This window comes from Notothenia rossii (assembly GCF_949606895.1).
Source record: "Notothenia rossii genome assembly, chromosome: 5".
NCBI lineage: Eukaryota > Metazoa > Chordata > Actinopteri > Perciformes > Nototheniidae > Notothenia > Notothenia rossii.
The window spans coordinates 18,850,925-18,874,056 of NC_136903.1; the positions used below are offsets into that span (position 1 = coordinate 18,850,925).

At 42.9% G+C, this 23,132-nt stretch overlaps 1 protein-coding gene across 1 annotated transcript; it reads left to right on the top strand.

The window, feature by feature from the left end:
- Positions 1-5,206: 5,206 nt before the first annotated feature.
- On the top strand, positions 5,207-22,727 carry LOC307038757 (uncharacterized protein; the record flags this gene model as incomplete). The annotated part of the gene is made up of 15 exons (XM_079680436.1): positions 5,207-5,306; positions 6,737-7,967; positions 8,522-9,361; positions 10,407-11,105; positions 11,268-12,044; positions 12,229-13,161; positions 13,367-14,215; positions 14,509-15,345; positions 15,673-16,512; positions 16,838-17,674; positions 18,003-18,842; positions 19,167-20,006; positions 20,476-21,312; positions 21,632-22,464; positions 22,682-22,727. Exons 2-15 carry the CDS (start codon positions 6,966-6,968, stop codon positions 22,725-22,727), a joined length of 11,010 nt encoding a protein of 3,669 aa, XP_079536562.1. The 5' UTR covers positions 5,207-5,306; positions 6,737-6,965.
- Positions 22,728-23,132: the final 405 nt, after the last annotated feature.

Sequence of the window (23,132 nt, forward strand, 5' to 3'; positions counted from 1 at the left end):
GCTTGTTAGCTGATCAAGGTTTTCCCTGACACTGTACACTGGAGGCAGGAGTCCTCAGGTAGTCTAAAACCTCCATCTTCTTTTACACCTCTTCAATTATATACAGCCTGCTGTCTAGACCTTATCACAGCACCTACAAACATTCTGTGGTTCATATTCCTGCTGAACATCAAACAGACTACAAACCTAAAACAATTATAGTGTTATATATTCACTGGCAGAGTGAATACATTTACTTTCACTGTATAACATTAATATTTCAATTGATTTCAACTCTGCCGTTATAAGGCAAGAGGATCTCTGAGAACATAATACAGATGATTGCACTTTCCATTTCATCCTTTTAATATAGTATTCTAATGGAAACTAGATTTGTCTGATGCAAGAAAGATGTCTAACTCAAGGTATTTGGCAGACCTGATAAAGGCTACATTAGCACTGAAGCATCTGAAGCTCCGCCATATCTTCCTTATTTTTTCTATTTAGAGCAAACCCTTTTCAAGTCAATTCCAACCCTCACATCTGCCAATGACTTTTCCTCCTATCTTTATAGTATTCATCCATTTTTTGCCCTCGTTTTTCCATTATCAGATGTATTTTTATCCTCCCCACTCTCATTTCGACACCCTCCCACCCTTCTATCGTTTGCCAGTCTGAATCTGATCAGCAGTGATTTCCTGCTCACTGATTTGTAGGATTCGAGGGCGTGAACTGTGTTATGCATAGAATTCTCCCATGACATGGCAGCCGAGGGAGGGGCTGGTGGGGAAATCAAGATAAGAAACGGGGGAGTGGCATTAACACTGATGCCTTTTGGACGCTGTTCCTTTAAGGGTATTTTTAGTATGGCAGATAGCGGCGGTCACTCGACAGGAAAAAAAGCCTGGGTGGCTTAAAAGACTTGTGCAGTGTTCTGGCATGATGTGGAGTGAGGAGAGGAAAGGAGAAGGCACAACAAAAACCCTCCCTGGTGACACACAGCACACTGTCAAGGCTTTGTAACTCTACCTGCGTATCATGCCCATTCTAACACAAATTAGTCATTCAATTAAATTGTTGGAGCATTTATAATGTGTGACAATAGTGAATTGAATCAGTCTGGGAATAACTGGATTCTTTACAGACCTTGGATTAACCAATTTAATTTGTCATGAATATAATTATTAAGAAACTATCCTTCAATATTTGCTATATAATATTTCAACAAACAATATGCCAGCTCACATAACACATTATGCCTGACTTCAATATATTTTACCAAAACATTTCATCGCCTGGGACCTCTAATTTCATTGTTGTCATTTTTTGTGCATTCCACTGGTCTTTTAGTTCCATCTAGAGAGAAGTGTTGTGAGTGCATATCTTCCCCTTCCTGGGGTAGATATGTAAATTTAATGACACTGGCAAAGTGTGTGTGATCGGGTTACTGCATATAGATTACATGGTGAACCTGCCGAACACAGAGGCACAGCGACCTAGAGACCTAGAGAGGACAGCCGTACGCCTCCATGCAGGTTACCACTCCACACCGCTCCGGCTCTCCAGAGAAAACCATGCCGGGGAAAAACTGCTTTGCCTTCCTCAAGGGTCAACGTCAGAGGTGTGTCTTTCCTGCAAACTAGTCTCTTTACTAAACAACTTTTTGGAAAGGCATGTGTAAGAGACCCTGAGTTGTTGCTGTTGTTGCTGTTGCTGTCTCCTCCGTAGGAATTATATCTAAGAGAAAATAAATAGCTAGGCAGCACTGTGCTCCAGTGTGTCAGCTTAATTAAAATGAGAGTGAGATAAGTACTGCTTCTGAGCTCTGGCTGTTAAAGTGTGTTTGTGTATAAGAGAGAGACGTGTAAAGAAAAGGGAAATAGAGAGAGAGAGAGAACGGGCTCAACTGCACTGAGAAGAATACAAATGCTCTCTAAATGTGATGTCTTTCTAATGGTGTACGGCTGAGTGAGCAGAAAGGTAATGCTGCAGAGAGGAAAACCACAGAGGCACCTGCTCAACTGTCGGATTGGACCTGCCATCATGTCTATATATGTGTTGGAAAATTAAATTCAGGGATAAGCACATTAATAGTTAGCGTTAATGGAATCTGGGATTTCCCATGGCAGCAATGTTGCTTGATGGTATACGCTATTGTTACCTCTTGGGCCCTGGATTAAGACACACTTGTTTTTTCCCCAAAGTCAAAAGAAATGCAGGTTACATGCTGTAAATAACTACCAAAAGGCCCGCAGGTGTGATTATATTCATCCTGTTCTGGATGTACATGTACATCCAATCTCTCTCCCTAGCTTTCAGACACCTGAACCGTTAATAGTATGGTTCCTTCTCATGGGGATCACCTTTCATGTTCAGCTGTGCAGCATGTACAGGAGGAAACAGTCCTCAACATTAATACTAATTATTTATATCAAATGCTATCCGTACCTCTTTTTTTTTCCAGATGTAAATGATTTAGCTTATAATAACATGCTTATGGTACATTCATCTGGGCTTTATGTCTCCATTAGGAATGTTAAATCCCACTACAGAGAAGGAATGATGATCTGTCTGTTTCCTTTGGCTTGAATGAAAATAATATTTTAATTTTTTTTGAAGCCATTGATGGAAATGTTGTCTCAGTTCCTTGGCTGAATTTACTCACTTCACATAAGTTAAAGCCAGACAAAGGGAACCCACAGGTAAAACACATTTTAATATTCAACCTTTTCATATTGTTCCACATGAGCAGCTGGAAATCTTTTCCTTCCTCAATACGCATGAGAGCAGGCAATTTATTTTAGGCTCCATCTCTACAAACCAGCCTTTCTGTTAAAGTGTATGATGCTTTAGCTGTGTGAATGCAGGATTTAAGTCTGGTCTGGCTTTATCCCAGTGTGCGTGGGAGAAAAAGGATGGTGACAGAGGCGATTGTAGTTATTGCATTTAAACTGAAAAGAGGGGAAAGAGCAAAAGCAAAGAACAGGAAGGTGCTGTATCTGGTGATTGCCTGCTGTTTAACAGTCTTACATAATATTGTTGACTGACAAATATGACTCACTTGATGAACAGGATAAAAGCACTTAAAACAATAACAAAATAATAATGATGGACTCAGCTGTCATTTTGTTTTAAAGTAGGCCAAAGAACCAACAGTTATGTAGTCTAATTTAGATACTGTATATAGCGGTCTATGGATGAGGCAAAAAAAACAAACATATTAATCTATCACCAGATAAAAGGTAGTGTACAGCATTACGCCTGCATTGCCATACATTCAATTTTGATACCTCAGTAAAGCAAGAGGATCATCACTTATTATGTCAACCAAAAAATAGCATATTGTGAGGATGAGGTAGTTTTAAGCAGTCTAAGGATTTCCGGAGCATGCACAGTACAAGCCCACTGCAAAGCTCCAGCCTATATCCCCAGATGGAGATTGTGCTGATGAATGTTTCCGGTGTGTGTCTGCAATAAAGCCAAATCTGGCATTTCCCAAAGAGAGACCAAAGCAATTCTGCCTCTCACACATGCTGCATGACGTCTCTCTTCTACACGCCCACACACCACTTGCTCTCCATCCTTCCCACACTTCTCACTCACGCTTACCGCATACTGAGTAGGAATGTATCCACGCTGTTTGTCATGTGTAGACATGCATGTGACTGTTTGGTGGGGGCATGTATCCGTTCAGAAATTCTAGATAAGTCTTGAAGTTAGTAATCATTGCCGATTAATTGTCTTTCTCATGGCAGACGGTTGATCCATGGAGGTGAGATTTCTTTTTAGTATTTGTGGTACATTGTCGTATTGCTGTTAAATCCGTTTTTGTAAGCTTCCAGATTGTAATATGTGAGCCAATTCAGAGGAAGTGTAGAGAGTAAAGGCTTTATTGTGTTGCCCTGGGTATATACTCTATATATATATTGACTATTCATATTGTGTCGTTTAACCAAATCTTATAAGGATCTTGTCAGATCATAGTTGGACGGAAGTCATCGGCATGTCTATGGCCTAAAGCTGGAGAGAGAAAAGAAGAAAGTTTCCTCTTTTTTGTTCTCACTCTGACAGTGGCACAGGATAATATTGCCAAGATTGTCTCTTTAAATCAGATCTGCTTTGTAGAAAAACTCTGGTGGGAGGAATTCCAGAATAAGAAAGCCTGTGCAGTAAAAAGATAGGTTACACAGACTGAAGAGGAACTATGTGCCCACCCGGAGTTCACTTTCTATTATGTCATCTTCATTAAGTATTCTACCAAAACAGCAGCAAGCTTTAATTCAGGCCCAAGAGAAAATGTCTAGACGGTGTAAGTACAGTGGTGGAATAGCTGCATACTGAAGAAATGTGTATCAGCATATTGCACAAATCTGATCTGGAGGCAAGTCTAAATTGATGGAGCAATTAGGTTTAATAAACTGACCAAGAAAGAAAATGAAAAAGCAATTGATTATTGATATTTCTAAGATGGACTGATTGCAATTCATATTGGAGGCGTTACTCTTTGTGCTGGTATTTGGACAGGTTTGACAGATCGATGATGTTTAAGATATGCAAGATGGAGATATACTGATGGAATCTATCAGTGTCTGGAAGACCATATTTGTTGGACCATATCAGTCATAGATTTTTTAATTAAGACAAGGTAACACATGGACAGCTCATTTTCAGACATCAACTGGCATTTTACTCCTCTGTATACATTGATCTCTGTATATTTGGAATAGAATAATAAACAAGATAGAGCTGGCTGCTGTCCTTTTGCAGATAAAATATACTTGACTTTACTAGTAGCCTATACATTAGTATTCATAGGGTACTTTTTTCAAAAATAATAAAAATAAGGTGTTGTGTTTTGCAACGAATATATGAATTGTAAATACAGTTGTGTAAAGTGGAATTTACTGTGAACTGAATACATCTAATATAGCTGTCACGACTCAGCGTTCTTGGAGCTAATTTCACATTAACCCTCTATACTGCTCATGATCACTATAGCGACATTTTAAACATGTCAACGGTCTCTGTGAAAATGTGCAACATATCACGCAGGAGGGTAAATCTTAAAGACATCGACGCTGATCACACGTGACTCCGGGGAAATAAATCGCCTTGTCCCCTTTAATTTCAATTTCCGTACGTGATATATATTGTGATCACCTGTCAGATGTGGCGCATGAGCACTGGATTGGGGGGCGGAGTGGATGCTGATCGCTCTCTATCGGCTGCCCTGTGCCCTCCATCCCTTGGCGATCAGACAGACACGGACAGGGGATATCCGAGGAGCTTTTGGCGAGGATAGGGAGACAGATCTGCTGTCGATGAAGGTACAGTTTCCTTCGCTTTCACGGGAATACCGCGCTTCAGTGTTTGACATTGTGTCCGTCGAGGTTGAAGGATGCTTGGCTGCAGGATGGGAGGAGATGAGTGAGGGGGGCACAGAGCGAAGAACAGATGGTAATTCAGGAGATGTTTCCTATGACATGGCTTTAGCTGGTTTACCTCGCTTATTTCAGCCGGTTTTAAATATCTCCAGATTGGAATACATTTAGACTTCTTCAACAGACTCCCGGTCAAGGGCACACAAATAGGTGATAATGGGTTTTTCTCTTCCCTTTTCTCTCCGGTCACCCGTTTGCACGGAGCTGTCATCACCTCGTACCATCTGCGGTCTAGAATGTTATCGGGTTCAGTAGTCGAAGGAAATGCATGGTGCTTTTTTTTATTTCGAGTAGGCTACATTCTACATCAGATCCTCTTAACCGCCTCTGGATGAACCGCTGCTGCCCGTGGGGCTGAGCGTAGTAGACTTCACGTTAAATCCAGCTGTTATGTAAAAATGATGTTGCTTTTGTAAAGGAAAGTATTCGTTTCCACTTCCCATGGATTATGTGATGGGCCCCTACCCGGATGTGCCTGCAGTTTCTGTAAAGAGAGCGCTATGTTTACTCGTCATGCTGCTGTAAAACATCCTACTGCATGACATTTTTCTCTCCCCGACACTGGGTCGTATTTGAGTGATGAATAACATGGAATGCCCTGTCATAAATACAAATTATTCTACGGCGGAAGAAAGATTGTAACCTGTGAGTACACCTTGAATGGTCACTTGATTTGGGTTTGTAGTAGCCGGCTCTATTGAAAGCGATATCCGCCTCCTGTGTTGCACATTGCTCTGTGCCGTATGGCTGGTTGAAAGGGATCTCTGAGGCTTGTGTATGCTGTGATCAACAGAGCGGCTCTGACTCTATCCATGGTCCTGAAAGCAACAGTCGAGGCAGAGTAAATCAAAGTGTGAGGCTGAATCATTAATGGCTTTCTCCGTATAGAGGCGACAATTGCTATGCAAATGATAATCGTGTCAAACGGGATTTTATTTATCAAGCTCTGTGTTGTGTCACAGATGCACATTTTTCACATTTACAGTGTGTCCACATGTAAATTCCTCTACTGTAAAATATGCCGGTATAGGATATAGATACAACCATAATAGTATGTGTTTGGAGTTTTTAGAGATGTGAATTATGTATAGTAGGCTACAGTATTGGAAAATCTTAGAAAGCAATTCATTGAAGGAGTGATAATATGTTTCCCCTGCATCCATTATACTTAGTACGCTGGTGCAGCAGGTTTTTATTTTGTTTACCAGACAGCATATTGGCTCAGACAGTACTGCAAATGTGGTTCACAAATGATCATGCTTCTCTTGTCTCTTGTGAACTCACATTTCCTCTTTGTCTGTTTCTCATGCATTTAGGAAGTCTGATGTAGATGATGAGCCAGAGGAGAGCCCAGGGAGCAGCAGCAGCAGCAGCATTGGCAGCAGCAGCGGGGCTGTAGATGCCCTCTCCACAGTTCCAGAGCCAGCCCCCCCTAAGGCCTCTGCGGGAGAGCCAGGACAGAGAGGCGACAGCTCCTGTTCGGACTCCGACAGTCCTGTAGACTCAAGTTCCTGTGAGGAGGACGAGGAGGAGGAGGACCCGGCTATGTTCTCCTCCAAATTCCTTAGTGGGGCCAACCCCCTCAATGCTGTGTCCTCTGCTGTGAATAAGTTTGGTTTATTTGGAAATGATGGGGAGGGGGATAAGAATAAGAAAGGACCTTCCCAGCAGGGAGTGACGCCACCTGGAGAAAAGCAGCCAGGAGCAGGCCCTGGCAAAGGCCCTCAACAGCAGCATGGACCCCAAAAATCAGGCCAGGGCCCTCCTATGCAAACGGGCCAGCCTCTTCCTAAACAAGGCTCACCACAGTTGCATGGGAATGGACAGACTGCACCTCAAAACAAGCCTGGGGGGCAAAAAGTTACTCAAAAGGCAGGAACACAGCCTGAAGGTCATCTAAAAGGGCAGTCACAAAAAGATCTTCCAAAGGGGCCACCACAGCAAGATTCACCTAAGCCTGGAGGTCAACCGCAGATTGTGAATAAGAGTGGAGTTCAACCAGGATCTCCAAAGGCATCTTCACAACAACAGGTTCCACCTAAAACAGGGATGCAAACACAAGAGCCCTCTAAGACAGGTGCACAGCAACAACAGCCAGCAAAGACTGGGTTGCAAGAGTCCACAAAGGCTGGGTCACAGCAAGGGTCACCTAAAGTAGGACAGCAACCACAGGGGTCACCAAGAATTGGACAACAACAACAACAACAACAACAACATGGCTCACCAAAACTCCCACAGCAACAACAGGGCTCACCTAAGGTGGGACAACAGCAGCAAAGTTTCAGGACTACACCCCAGCAGTCCTCAAATAAGCCGGGATCTCAGCCACAAGGCCCTAAGGGACCTGGCCTGTCCCAAGTAGGGTCTTCATCACCGGGACCAACCAAAGCTGGATCGCAGTCAAAGGCAGTAGCTAATACCCTTTGCCCAGTGTGTAAGACAACAGAACTTAACATGCACACCAAGGAACCACCCAACCATAAAACATGTACACAGTGTAAAACTGAAGTGTGCAGCTTCTGCGGCTTCAGCCCTCCTGACTCAGATGTAAGTATTCGCTCAGAAGTAAGAAGTTAATCAGTTTTTTTGTAATTTCTTATCCGTCTTTTTATGCTTTTTTCAAACTAAATGCGCATATATTGCGCTTATTGTAAAGTAAACGGTATGTTTATACTATGTTACAGTTAACATGTTTGCTATTAATAATGTTTTTTTTTATTGACAATTGAAAATGACTCTGCTATGCACTGCAGTTGCTGTTGTGTCAATTCACTGATATCAAACACAATAAGTGTGGATGTAGTGCAATCTTATTTGCTAAAAGTTTCACTACAATTAAACACTGCACCATATCTTTACCATTGCACTTATTGTTAAAAAAAACATCACCTTTCTGATTTGTTTTCAATTAGAATAAGATTTAAACATGTTAAAATGTTTATTGTTATGTTATCTAATGTTTCAAGTTATGACATATACTGTATGTGTGATCCCACTTAAATATTAGTTTGAGCTGTGCATTTTAATCTTGTACTTTGTGTGCATTAATAGGTAATTGTTGTAACAATGTATCTATCTTCTTCTTCTTTTTTTGTCTATAGGGGCGTGAGTGGCTTTGTCTAACCTGCCAGGTAAAGAGAGCCCAAGGATTTTCTGAACCACCGGGACCTTCCATGAAAAAGCCCATTCCCAACAAAGTGTCTGCTGCTCAAAACCAGACACCATCGCCTGCTGCACCTGTCAAAAAAGAGATGTCAGGAGCTGGTTCACCTCAGAAAATGCAGTCTACTTCGGCAGAAGTGCAAGCCAAGGGTGAAGCTGCTAAAGGATCAGACATTCAAAAGCAGGCCAGTCCTGCTTCTGTTCACAAAATGACACCTGAGGCCCAGAGAACATCAGGGCCTCAACAACCAGACCAGATAAGTCAAACTGGGCGCAAGCAAAGCAGTGCCAAGCAGGAGTCAGGAGGTTTATTTGGCTTTGGCGGTGCTAAAACTGAAGCTGCAAAGCCAGAGGAGTCAGTGAGTGGGAAGATGTTTGGTTTTGGTTCCTCCATTTTTAGTTCTGCATCTACTTTGATAGCCTCAGCTGTACAGGATGAGTCAAAAACTACACCACCAGTTTCGCCCAAAATGCAGTCTACAAAGGAGACCAAACCTGCAGCTGTCCAAAAGTCAGTGCAAGACAATAAACAAGAGCAACCCCTGCAAGCCAAAGCCAGTCCAGCAGGACAGGTCAAAGTGGAAAATGCTCAATCAGAGACTCCAAAGGCAACAGCAGCTTCCCACAATGCTCCTAAAGGAGGTCAATGCACTTGTCCAATCTGTAAGGTGATGCTCAATATGGGCTCGAAGGATCCTCCCAACTATAATACCTGCACTGATTGCAAAAGCACCGTCTGCAACCAATGTGGATTTAACCCCTTGCCAAATGTCAATGAGGTAAGAAACTGTATGTGTGATATTTATTCAATTCATTACCGAATTAACTAATGACTTACAAACAAATACATATAAGTTAATCTAAAAAATGCTACATACGTCGCTATGTCATCCTAATAGTTGTTGAGGCAATTTGTTGTTGTTGTTGTCTGAGCGATCAGATTGGTCTTACAGAACCGTTAAGCTGATTCAGTTACACACAACCCCTAGTAGACACACACACACACACACACACACACACACACACACACACACACACACACACACACACACACACACACACACACACACACACACACACACACACACACACACACACACACACACACACACACACACACACACACACACACACACACACACACAATGTCCAAGGTAATTAGACATTGCATATTAAAGCACAAGGGACATGACACTTGACTCTGTAATACAATGCACAGTTAGTAGGCTACCTTCCCAAGGACAGTCCAAGGCTACTTGATCATTTAATACTGCTCCAACCAATGACTTCAACGGTGATGAACCAAGACCAGGGAGGAGAGATCCTTATGTGGATTTTGCAAGCCTGCTTTGAAGTGGATGTTTTAACATGTATAGTCTACACCACTGAAACTTTGCGATTACCGTCACCTGGCTTACTTTTTTAAAAGCTTACATTTGGACTTTTGTGGTGATATAATTAATTTACTTCATCAAGCACACACTAAATTAAATACAAACATGAAATACTCACTTTTCTGAAATGCTGCAACAAATAGTGGATGTTACCAAAAGCACAACAAAGGAATGAGCTTTGTTGGGTGATTCTTACATCATACAGTAAATCAAGATTTTGATCTTAATTACCATAGCCATCCACAGAGTTTGCTCACTGTATACCATGAATAATTCTGTGTGTGTGTGTGTGTGTAATTTTCTCTTAAGAATAGGATAATTCAACCAGCCTCTGCACTTCTATTTTTAATTTAAAGCTTTGGTTTGTTATCATTAAAACATGCATGTGTATATGTTATTAATGTGTGTTTGTTTTTGTTTGTTTTTGAAGGGAAAGGAGTGGCTTTGTCTAAACTGCCAGGTGAAACGAGCCCAGGAAGGCCCAGGGCAACCTTCACTACAAAAGACTGCTGCACCAGACAAGACTGAAGCTGCTAAAAGACCAGCGAGCACAGCTCCTGGTCAGAAAACCCCTCAAGACAGCCGAAAGGCAGGTCCTCAGAAACAACCAGACCAGACAAGCCAAATGTCACAAAAGAAGGGAAATGCCACTGCATCTACACAACAAGAGTCAGGGGGATTTTTCGGATTCGGTGGTCCTAAAAGTCAGCCTGATGCTGCAAAACCTGCAGTGACTGGGAAGATGATGGGTTTTGGCTCCTCCATTTTCAATTCTGCATCCACATTGATAACCTCAGCTGTTCAGGATGATCCAAAAATGACACCCCCACTTTCTCCCAAATTGCCTACCACAAAGGATTCAAAATCACCCATTGCGACGAAAACAGGACAGGAGACAAAACCAGGACAACCCCAGCTGACCAAGGCTTCGCAATCAGTGCAGACGAAAGCGGACAAACTTCCGTCAGCTACCCCAGTTGTTTCTAAAGCAGGACACTCTACCTGTCCTCTCTGTAAACTGGAACTAAATGTGGGCTCGCAAGATCCTCCCAACTACAACACCTGTACAGATTGCAAAAATACTGTCTGTAACCAATGTGGATTTAATCCGATGCCAAATGTTAAAGAGGTAAGACAAGTTTATTGTTGATTACAGAAAAAGCAATTGAACAATGATTGTTGCATTTTTATTTAATAATGGTATTCTTGTTTGTAATTATTATTGGTAAACTCCTTCCTATTGTACAACAACAGGATTTTAATTGTACCCATTTACTGTTTGCTCTACTAGGTGCAGGAGTGGTTATGTCTCAACTGCCAGATGCAGAGAGCACTAGGAGCAGCTGAGCCACCAGGAACTCCCATGATGAAACTACAGGCTTCACCAAATAAAGTCCCTGCATCAGCCATAAATAAGGCAACTCCCCAACTGGTTAAACCTCAAAAGATAGACACTCAAACACTCACTGAATCCAAAATAAAGAACACCTCAGCACCAGGCTCCCCTCAGAGGAAACCACCAATACCAGCTGAGCAGCCAGCAACGGCTAAAGTCGTGAAACTTCCAGAAAGTCCGAAACAGGTCAGCCCATCTCCTGTTCAGAAAACTACTACTACAACTTCACAAGAGGAATCTGGAAAGTTATTTGGATTTGGCAGTCCTAAAGCTCAACCTGATGCAAAGCCTGCTGAGTCCCTTGGTGGAAAAATGTTTGGATTTGGTACGTCCAGCTTTAGTTCTGCATCTGATTCTAAAACGACACCTCTAGTTTCTCCTAAAATGCCTCGCACAGAAGCACCAAAATCACCTCTTGCTCACAAACAAGGGCAAGAGGTAAAGAAAATGCAGCCCGGAACTTCTCCATCACCCCAAGCCAAAGTAGGAAAAGTTCCATCAGAGGTTCCAAAAGATGCAGCAGCTCACAAGGCAGGCCAATCTACCTGCCCACTCTGTAAGGTGGAACTCAACTTTGGCTCCAAGGAACCTCCAAACTACAACAACTGCACCGAATGCAAGAATACTGTCTGCAACCAATGTGGATTTAATCCAGTGCCAAATAATTCAGAGGTAATACAACACATTTTCCCAATTAACTTTAAAACTAAAGAAAAAAGCAAAATAATGAAATAATGTTGACTTATGGTAGACCATAGTTGACCACCATAAAACATATAAGGTACATCAGTTTAACATTGTAAAATGATTGCATGAAGGTTTAGCAAATGTTTCATATTGATTTTTCTGTTTGCAGGTAAAACATTGGTTATGCCTGAACTGTCAGATGCAGAGGGCTCTTAGTGCATCCGAACGCACGGGACCTCCAATGAAATCAGCTGACAGCATTTCTCCATCTGCTGGACATCAGAAGATAAAAGCTTCTAATCAAGTGGAAACTCGAAATAAATCTGATGCACCTTCAAAGCTCCAGAATCAGGGGCTCGATACACTTCAAGAGAAAGGGAGTCCCAAACCAGGTTCTCTGCTGAAGGCACAGGCTGCAGCAGTAACAAAGGAAACTAAGGCTGCAAAAGGACCAGACCGTGACCCAAAGGCTAGCCCAACTCCTGTTCAGAAAAATCCTCTCGGTATCACAGGGGATTCTCAGAAACCAACTGACAAGATAAGTGAACCTGAACTTAACCCGAGTAAGATCACCCCAGACACAAAGGGGGAGTTAGGAAACCCAATTGGCTTGAGTGGTCCTAAAACAGGGCCTGAGGCTTCAAAAACAACAGAGTCTGTGACTGGGAAAATGTTTGGATTTGGTTCCTCCATTTTCAGCTCAGCATCCACTTTGGTATCATCTGCTGTTCAGGAAGTATCAAGTACTACCCCTCCAGGTTCTCGTAAGATGTCTGCTGGTCCCAAGATTTCTCCGAGAAGTACACCTACAGCTTCCCCCAAAATGTCACCAGCAAGAGAGCCCAAAACTCTTAGTCGGAAACCAGAGCAGGGGAGAAAACCAGAAGAATCCCACCAGAGCAAAGAGGACAAAGCTCCATTACAGCTACCAAGGGCATCAGCAATCTCCCAAACATCTTCTAAAGGAAGTAAAGCCACCTGTCCACTGTGTAAGGTTGAGCTTAACATGAGTTCCAAGGACCCTCCAAACTACAACACCTGCACTGAGTGCAAAACTACTGTCTGTAGCCAATGTGGATTCAACCCAATACCTATAGGAAAGGTACGTAATGGAATACAATAGCAGAACATTTATTTCCAAATGTACTATATGCATGTATGCATGATTGTGTATTCATCTGTGAATGTGTTCAAATGACCTGTAGTGCAGTTTTTAGGAGTGTGTTTTCCTAAGTACTTACATTTTTGTGAATTATTGCAATTTCCAAATCCAAACCAACAAATAACTGTTATCTCTTGTATTTTAGGAAAACGAGTGGCTATGTCTTAACTGTCAGATGAAAAGAGCAGTTGAAGCATCTGAGCCCCCTCCAGCAATGAACTCCCAAGCAGTTCCTAAAGTTCCTTCACCTGCTGCAGTCTCACCACAGAGAAAAGAATCTACTCCATCAGTTAAGCCAGGCAAACCTGAAGCTGGTACTGCTCCATTGAAACAGGCGAGCCAAGAATCTGATCATAAAACACCAGAGGAAAGACAAAAGACAAGACCAAACAAGCCACCAGATCAGGCAAGCCAACCTGGTGATAAACAACTTGATGCTGCAAAGCCTGGGATAAATAATCAAACCGAACGTAAACAAAGTAATGCTGCAGCAGCAACACAGCAAGAGTCAGGAGGCTTCTTTGGTTTTGGTGGTGGTAAAGCTCAACCCGATGCTGCAAAGCCAGCAGAGTCAGGCACTGGGAAAATGTTTGGCTTTGGTTCTTCCATCTTCAGTTCTGCATCTACTTTGATTACCTCAGCTGTTCAGGACCAGCCTAAGACTACTCCACCAGTGTCTCCCAAGATGACCGCAGCAAAAGACATCAGATCCCCTGCAGCTCAGAGGAGAGAACAACAGACAAAACCAGAACAACCCCAAGAGACCAAGACACCTCCATCAGAACAGGCCAAAGTGGACAAAGCTCCATCAGAGCCTCCAAAGGCTGCAGCAGCTTCGCAAGTAGCTTTCAAACCAGGCCAGTCTACCTGTCCACTCTGTAAGGTCCAACTCAACGTGGGGTCCAAGGATCCACCTAACTACAACAGCTGCACTGAATGCAAGAACACCGTCTGTAACCAGTGTGGATTTAACCCTTTGCCAAATGAAACAGCGGTAAGACAACCTTTATATTAGCCTGCTTAAAGACTGTAAAGAATGATGCTGCATTTGTTTTTATTGAAAGTGTTCCTTGCAGGCTATTCCTTGTTTACAATTATGCATGCCTTCCTTTATTCTGGGAACAATAAATATTGGATCCACAATTAGCTCTTTTCTATTAGATATGTGACAACTGCTCAAATGTATACATAATGTTCAATGTATAATATTATTATAAAATGTATTTATACACTGATAATGCAACACTTAATATATCAGAATCTTTCTTTTCTTTTTCTTTTTTTCAGCTGAAGGAGTGGCTGTGTCTTACTTGCCAGACGCAGCGGGCTGTAGGAGCAACACAGCCCAAAGGAGTTTCTTCTGTCAAATCTCAGATACCTGCACAACAAAAAAAAGACTTGATCAGCAAAGCTGAACCTGAGAAAAAGGATGTAACTCAGAGAAAACCCTCTGTAACACCACAGCCAACTGGAACTGAAGCTGCTAACAAGCAAGAGGATCAGAAACAGCCCAGCCCAGTTCCTTCTCCAAAGAGGATGCACGAGCCTCAGAAAACTCCAGGTCCGAATAAATCACCCGCCCAGACAAGGCAGAGTGAACGTAAACAAAGTAATGCTGCAGCAGCAACACAGCAAGAGTCAGGAGGCTTCTTTGGTTTTGGTGGTGGTAAAGCTCAACCTGATGCTGCAAAGCCAGCAGAGTCAGGCACTGGGAAAATGTTTGGCTTTGGTTCTTCCATCTTCAGTTCTGCATCGACTTTGATTACCTCAGCTGTTCAGGACCAGCCCAAGACTACTCCACCAGTGTCTCCAAAGATGACCGCAGCAAAAGAGATCAGATCCCCTGCAGCTCAGAGGAGAGAACAACAGACAAAACCAGAACAACCCCAAGAGACCAAGACACCTCCTTCAGTACAGGCCAAAGTGGACAAAGCTCCATCAGAGCCTCCAAAGGCTGCAGCAGCTCCGCAAGTAGCTTTCAGACCAGGCCAGTCTACCTGTCCACTCTGTAAGGTCCAACTCAACGTGGGGTCCAAGGATCCACCTAACTACAACAACTGCACTGAATGCAAGAACACCGTCTGTAACCAGTGTGGATTTAACACGTTGCCAAGTGAAACAGGGGTAAGACTAGAGGAAATAGATATATTTTGTAATACATATTTAATCTTACTATGGACTGCTGACAGTCAGTTAAGAGTTACATCATCTGTGCTTTTTTGGAAAATTTCCCTCTCTGCATACGGTAGTCATTGTGTAAAAATGATACATGCATTCACTTATTATTTTCTGGCAATATTAAACGTTGAAATCCCTATTGGCTCTTTGTTACTCGATTTATACCAGCTGATGAAATGTAACAGAGAATATTCATTGTTTTCAAGGATTAAACAAAGTACATAGAATACCTGATAATTTATAATGGAACTTATTTTTTCTACTATTTTTTAGGTGAAGGAGTGGCTCTGTCTCACCTGTCAGACGCAGCGGGCTGTAGGAGCAATACAGCCCCCAGGAGTTGCTTCTGTGAAATCTCAGATACCTGCAAAACCACAAGAGAAAGACATCCTCAGCTCAGCTGAACCTGAAAAGAAGGACTCAACTCAGGAGACACTTCCAGCAACACCACAGCCAGCTACAGTAGAAGCAGCTAGCAAGCCAGAGGAGAAGAAACAGCCCAGCCCAGTTCCAGCTCAAAAGCATCCACAGGAGCCTCAGAAAACTCCAGCTCCTAATAAATCACCTGACCAGACAAGGCAAACTGAACGGAAACAAAGTAATGCTGCAGCAGCAACACGGCGAGAGTCAGGAGGCTTCTTTGGTTTTGGTGGTGATAAATCTCAACCTGAGGCTACAAAGCCAGCAGAGTCCGGCACTGGGAAAATGTTTGGCTTTGGTTCTTCCATCTTCAGTTCTGCATCTACTTTGATTACCTCCGCTGTTCAGGACCAGCCTAAGACTACTCCACCAGTTTCACCCAAGATGTCTGCAGCAAAAGACATCAGATCCCCTGCAGCTCAGAAGAGAGAACCACAAACAAAACCAGAACAACCCCAAGAGACCAAGACACCTCCATCAGTACAGGCCAAAGTGGAGAAAGCTCCATCAGAGCCTCCAAAGGCTGCAGCAGCTTCGCAAGTAGCTTTCAAACCAGGCCAGTCTACCTGTCCACTCTGTAAGGTCCAACTCAACGTGGGGTCCAAGGATCCACCTAACTACAACAGCTGCACTGAATGCAAGAACACCGTCTGTAACCAGTGTGGATTTAACACTTTGCCAAATGAAACAGCGGTAAGACGACACAAAATAATAACAACTTTTTACATACTTTATGTTCATTTGAACTGCTGACAGTCTGATTTTATTAACACCATAAGCTTTTTTGAAAGTTTTCTTTTACTTGCTTTCAATTTTGTTTAAATTACGCGTGCATTCACTTATTTGTTGGGGGGAATGTTGAACATTAAAATCTACCCTGACTCTTTGTTACTAAATGTAAAACAGTTGCTCAAATATAACAGAAAGTTATCATTGGTTGAGATGGATGTATTACAAATAATTACACACATTTAACCAAACAGTTTTGAACTGAACTTTTTTTTATGTTCTTTTATAGGTAAAGGAGTGGCTGTGTCTCACCTGCCAAACGCAGCGGGCTGTAGGAGCAACACAGCCCCAAGGAGCTAATCCTGTGAACTCTCAGATACCTGCAACACCCCAAAAGAAAGACATCATCAGCCCAGCTGAACCTAAAAAGGATTCAACCCAGAAAAAACCTTCTGAAACAGCACAGCCAGCTACAGTAGAAACTGCTGACAAGCCAAAGGATCACAAACAGCCAAGTCCAGTTCCCTCTCCAAAGAGGACGCAGGAGCCTCAGCAAACTCCAGGTCCTAATAAATCACCACAGCAGACGAGGCAAGGTGAACGTAAGCAGAGTATTTCTACAGCAGCAACACAGCAAGAGTCAGGAGGGTTCTTTGGTTTTGGTGGTGGTAAAACTCAACCTGATGCTACAAAGCCAGCAGAGTCAGGCACTGGGAAAATGTTTGGCTTTGGTTCTTCCATCTTCAGTTCTGCATCTACTTTGATTACCTCAGCTGTTCAGGACCAGCCCAAGACTACTCCACCAGTGTCTCCCAAGATGACCGCAGCAAAAGAGATCGAATCCCCTGCAGCTCAGAGGAGAGAACAACAAACAAAACCAGAACAACCCCAAGAGACCAAGACACCTCCATCAGTACAGGCCAAAGTGGACAAAGCTCCATCAGAGCCTCCAAAGGCTGCAGCAGCTCCGCAAGTATCTTTCAAACCAGGCCAGTCTACCTGTCCACTCTGTAAGGTCCAACTCAATGTGGGGTCCAAGGATCCACCTAACTACAACAACTGCACTGAATGCAAGAACACCGTCTGTAACCAGTGTGGATTTAACCCTTTGCCAAATGAAACAGAGGTAAGGCGACAGAGAACAAATACATATATGAACGCATATTTAATTTCACTTGTTATTGACTGTTGACAGGCTGTTTAGAATTACACCAAATTGCTTATTTTAAAGTTTCACTTGATGGCTCTTCATTGTTTTAAATTATGCATGCATTCACGCATAATCTTTTGGGAATATGAAACATTGAAATCCACTTTTACTCTTTGTTACTAGAATAACAAATCCTGCTGAAATACAAAATAAAATACTCAATGTGTATTTTTTATGTATTAACATTGTACACATTTTACCAAACTGTTTATAATTGAATACTTTTTTCGTTTTTATTTTTTAGGTGAAGGAGTGGCTCTGTCTCACCTGTCAGACGCAGCGGGCTGTAGGAGCAATACAGCCCCCAGGAGTTGCTTCTGTGAAATCTCAGATACCTGCAAAACCACAAGAGAAAGACATCCTCAGCCAAGCTGAACCTGAAAAGAAGGACTCAACTCAGAAGACACTTCCAGCAACACCACAGCCAGCTACAGTAGAAGCAGCTAGCAAGCCAGAGGAGAAGAAACAGCCCAGCCCAGTTCCAGCTCAAAAGCATCCACAGGAGCCTCAGAAAACTCCAGCTCCTGATAAATCACCTGACCAGACAAGGCAAACTGAACGTAAACAAAGTAATGCTGCATCAGCAACACGGCGAGAGTCAGGAGGCTTCTTTGGTTTTGGTGGTGATAAATCTCAACCTGAGGCTACAAAGCCAGCAGAGTCCGGCACTGGGAAAATGTTTGGCTTTGGTTCTTCCATCTTCAGTTCTGCATCTACTTTGATTACCTCAGCTGTTCAGGACCAGCCCAAGACTACTCCACCAGTTTCTCCAAAGATGACCGCAGCAAAAGAGATCAGATCCCCTGCAGCTCAGAAGAGAGAACAACAAACAAAACCAGAACAACCCCAAGAGACCAAGACACCTCCATCAGAACAGGCCAAAGTGGACAAAGTTCCATCAGAGCCTCCAAAGGCTGCAGCAGCTCCGCAAGTAGCTTTCAAACCAGGCCAGTCTACCTGTCCACTCTGTAAGGTCCAACTCAACGTGGGGTCCAAGGATCCACCTAATTACAACAACTGCACTGAATGCAAGAACACCGTCTGTAACCAGTGTGGATTTAAACCTATGCCAAATGAAACAGGGGTAAGACGACAGAAAATGATTAATTTCTAATACATATTTTATTTTATAGCTAACTTCTGACATACTGATTTTAATAACACAATATGCTTTTTTGAAAGTTTCCCTTGCTGGCTTTCCATTGTGTTCCAACTCTGCATGCATTCACTTATTATTTTTGGGGAATATTAAACATTAAAATGTACACCTATTCTTGGTTAATAGATTTACAACAGTTGCCGAAATATAACAGACAGTTATCATTGCTTAACATGGATGTATTACAAATAATTATACACATTTAACCAAACAGTTTTTTAACTAAACAGTACTTCTGTTCCTTTTAAGGTGAAGGAGTGGCTGTGTCTCACCTGTCAGACGCAGCGGGCTGTAAGAGAAATACAGCCCCCAGGAGTTGCTCCTATCATCTCTCAGATACCTGCAACAACCCAAAAAAAGGACATCATCAGCCCAGCTGAACCTGAAAGGAAAGATTCAGTACTTAAAAAACCTTCTGAAACAGCACAGCCAACTACTGCGGAAACTGCTAACAAGCCAGAGGATCAGAAACAACTGAGCCCAGTTCCATCGCCAAAGAGGACGCAGGAGCCTCAGAAAACTCCAGGTCCTAATAAATCACCACAGCAGACGAGGCAAGGTGAACGTAAGCAGAGTATTTCTACAGCAGCAACACAGCAAGAGTCAGGAGGCTTCTTTGGTTTTGGTGGTGGTAAAGCTCAACCCGATGCTGCAAAGCCAGCAGAGTCAAGCACTGGGAAAATGTTTGGCTTTGGTTCTTCCATCTTCAGTTCTGCATCTACTTTGATTACCTCAGCTGTTCAGGACCAGCCCAAGACTACTCCACCAGTGTCTCCCAAGATGACCGCAGCAAAAGAGATCAAATCCCCTGCAGCTCAGAGGAGAGAACAACAGACAAAACCAGAACAACCCCAAGAGACCAAGACACCTCCATCAGTACAGGCCAAAGTGGACAAAGCTCCATCAGAGCCTCCAAAGGCTGCAGCAGCTTCGCAAGTAGCTTTCAGACCAGGCCAGTCTACCTGTCCACTCTGTAAGGTCCAACTCAACGTGGGGTCCAAGGATCCACCTAACTACGACAGCTGCACTGAATGCAAGAACACCGTCTGTAACCAGTGTGGATTTAACCCTTTGCCAAATGAAACAGCGGTAAGACAACCTTTATATTAGCCTGCTTAGCCGGCCCAGACCCTAGGGGTTTTTAAATCTACTCTTAAAACACACTTCTTCTCCCTGGCCTTTTAGTCAGAGTGGAGCACGACTCCTGACTTTTCCCTGTGCTTTTTATACATCTGTTGTAATTTATTGTCTTTTATTGTGATTGTAGTATTTATTACATGTACAGCACTTTGATTAAAGACTGTAAATAATTATGCCGTATTTATTTTATTGACAGTGTTCCTTGCAGGCTATTCCTTGTTTACAATTATGCATGCCTTCCTTCATTCTGGGAACAATACATATTGGATCCACAATTTACTCTTTTCTCCTAGATATGTGACAACTGCTGACATTTATAAAACAAATTCAATGTATAACATTATTATAAAATGTATTTATACACTGATAATGTGACACTTTATAATGGAATCTTTCTTTTCTTTTTCTTTTTTTTCAGCTGAAGGAGTGGCTGTGTCTTACTTGCCAGACGCAGCGGGCTGTAGGAGCAACACAGCCCAAAGGAGTTTCTTCTGTCAAATCTCAGATACCTGCACAACAACAGAAAGACTTGATCAGCTCAGCTGAACCTGAGAAAAAGGATGTAACTCAGAGAAAACCCTCTGTAACACCACAGCCAACTGGAACTGAAGCTGCTAACAAGCAAGAGGATCAGAAACAGCCCAGCCCAGTTCCTTCTCCAAAGAGGATGCACGAGCCTCAGAAAACTCCAGGTCCGAATAAATCACCCGCCCAGACAAGGCAGAGTGAACGTAAACAAAGTAATGCTGCAGCAGCAACACAGCAAGAGTCAGGAGGCTTCTTTGGTTTTGGTGGTGGTAAAGCTCAACCCAATGCTGCAAAGCCAGCAGAGTCAGGCACTGGGAAAATGTTTGGCTTTGGTTCTTCCATCTTCAGTTCTGCATCTACTTTGATTACCTCAGCTGTTCAGGACCAGCCCAAGACTACTCCACCAGTGTCTCCCAAGATGACTGCAGCAAAAGACATCAGATCCCCTGCAGCTCAGAGGAGAGAACAACAAACAAAACCAGAACAACCCCAAGAGACCAAGACACCTCCATCAGAACAGGCCAAAGTGGACAAAGCTCCATCAGAGCCTCCAAAGGCTGCAGCAGCTCCGCAAGTAGCTGTCAAACCAGGCCAGTCTACCTGTCCACTCTGTAAGGTCCAACTCAACGTGGGGTCCAAGGATCCACCTAACTACAACAGCTGCACTGAATGCAAGAACACCGTCTGTAACCAGTGTGGATTTAACCCTTTGCCAAATGAAACAGGGGTAAGACAACATAAAACAAATACATATATGAACACATTTAATTTCACATCAGACTATTGACTGGCTGTATAGAATTGCACCCAAATTGCTTCTTTTAAAAAAAAGTTTCACTTGATGGCTCTTCATATGTTTTAATTATGCGTGCATTCACACATTATTTTCTTGGAATATGAAAGATAGAAACCCCCATTCATTTTTTTAACTAGACTATTAACTGCTGCTGGAATCCAACCACAATTACTCAATGCATAATTGTATATATTAACATTATACAGATTTTTCAAAACACTTTCTAATTGAACTATTTTTTCTTATTTAGGTGAAGGAGTGGCTCTGTCTCACCTGTCAGACGCAGCGGGCTGTAGGAGCAATACAGCCCCCAGGAGTTGATTTTGTCAACTCACAGATAACTGCAAAACCACAAGAGAAAGACATCCTCAGCCCAGCTGAACCTGAAGAGAAGGACTTAACTCAGAAGACACTTCCAGCAACACCACAGCCAGCTACAGTAGAAGCAGCTAGCAAGCCAGAGGAGAAGAAACAGCCCAGCCCAGTTCCACCTCAAAAGCATCCACAGGAGCCTCAGAAAACTCCAGCTCCTAATAAATCACCTGACCAGACAAGGCAAACTGAACGTAAACAAAGTAATGCTGCAGCAGCAACACGGCGAGAGTCAGGAGGCTTCTTTGGTTTTGGTGGTGATAAATCTCAACCTGAGGCTACAAAGCCAGCAGAGTCAGGCACTGGGAAAATGTTTGGCTTTGGTTCTTCCATCTTCAGTTCTGCATCTACTTTGATTACCTCAGCTGTTCAGGACCAGCCCAAGACTACTCCACCAGTTTCACCCAAGATGTCTGCAGCAAAAGAGATCAGATCCCCTGCAGCTCAGAGGAGAGAACAACAGACAAAACCAGAACAACCCAAAGAGACCAAGACACCTCCATCAGTAGAGGCCAAAGTGGACAAAGCTCCATCAGAGCCTCCAAAGGCTGCAGCAGCTCCGCAAGTAGCTGTCAAACCAGGCCAGTCTACCTGTCCACTCTGTAAGGTCCAACTCAACGTTGGGTCCAAGGATCCACCTAACTACAACAACTGCACTGAATGCAAGAACACCGTCTGTAACCAGTGCGGATTTAAACCTATGCCAAATGTGTCAGAAGTAAGTAATATGTTCTCAAGATGTGTGTATTAATGATTTGTAATAATAATAATAATAATATTAGTAATTATAATAATTGTAATAATATCTACACGTCTGATTTTACATTTAAAATATATGATTGAACTCTCAACTAAAAAAAATTACAGACACACTTACTCAAAAATATGTTTTTCCTTTTAGATTGAGTGGTTGTGTCTGACTTGTCAGATGCAAAGAGCCATTACAGCAGCTGAGTCAGTCGACCCTCCACTGATGAAACCCCAGGCATCACCCAACAAAGCTCCCTCACCTGTTGCTGCCCAAAAAGACGTCACTGCCAATATACAGAAAGACACTATCTCCAGTGTAAAAGCAGAAGTGCAAGATCAAAATAAGGCCGACAGCCCAACACCAGGTTTACCACAAAAGGAAGAAGAAACTAAAGCTTCATTTCAAACGGTCATTACAGAAACAACAACCACTGCTGCACCACCTGCAAAAGAAATCACACATACAGTTACAGCCCCAAGAAAAGATGAGAAAACTGCTTCACCATCTACCAAGGAGATTTCAATCTCTACTGCCCCCATCATCGAGACTACAGATGTCAAACCACAGCCTGTTGAAGCTCCTCCTGTCAACACGAATATTGAAACGTCTGTCCAGGGGTCAGAGGATA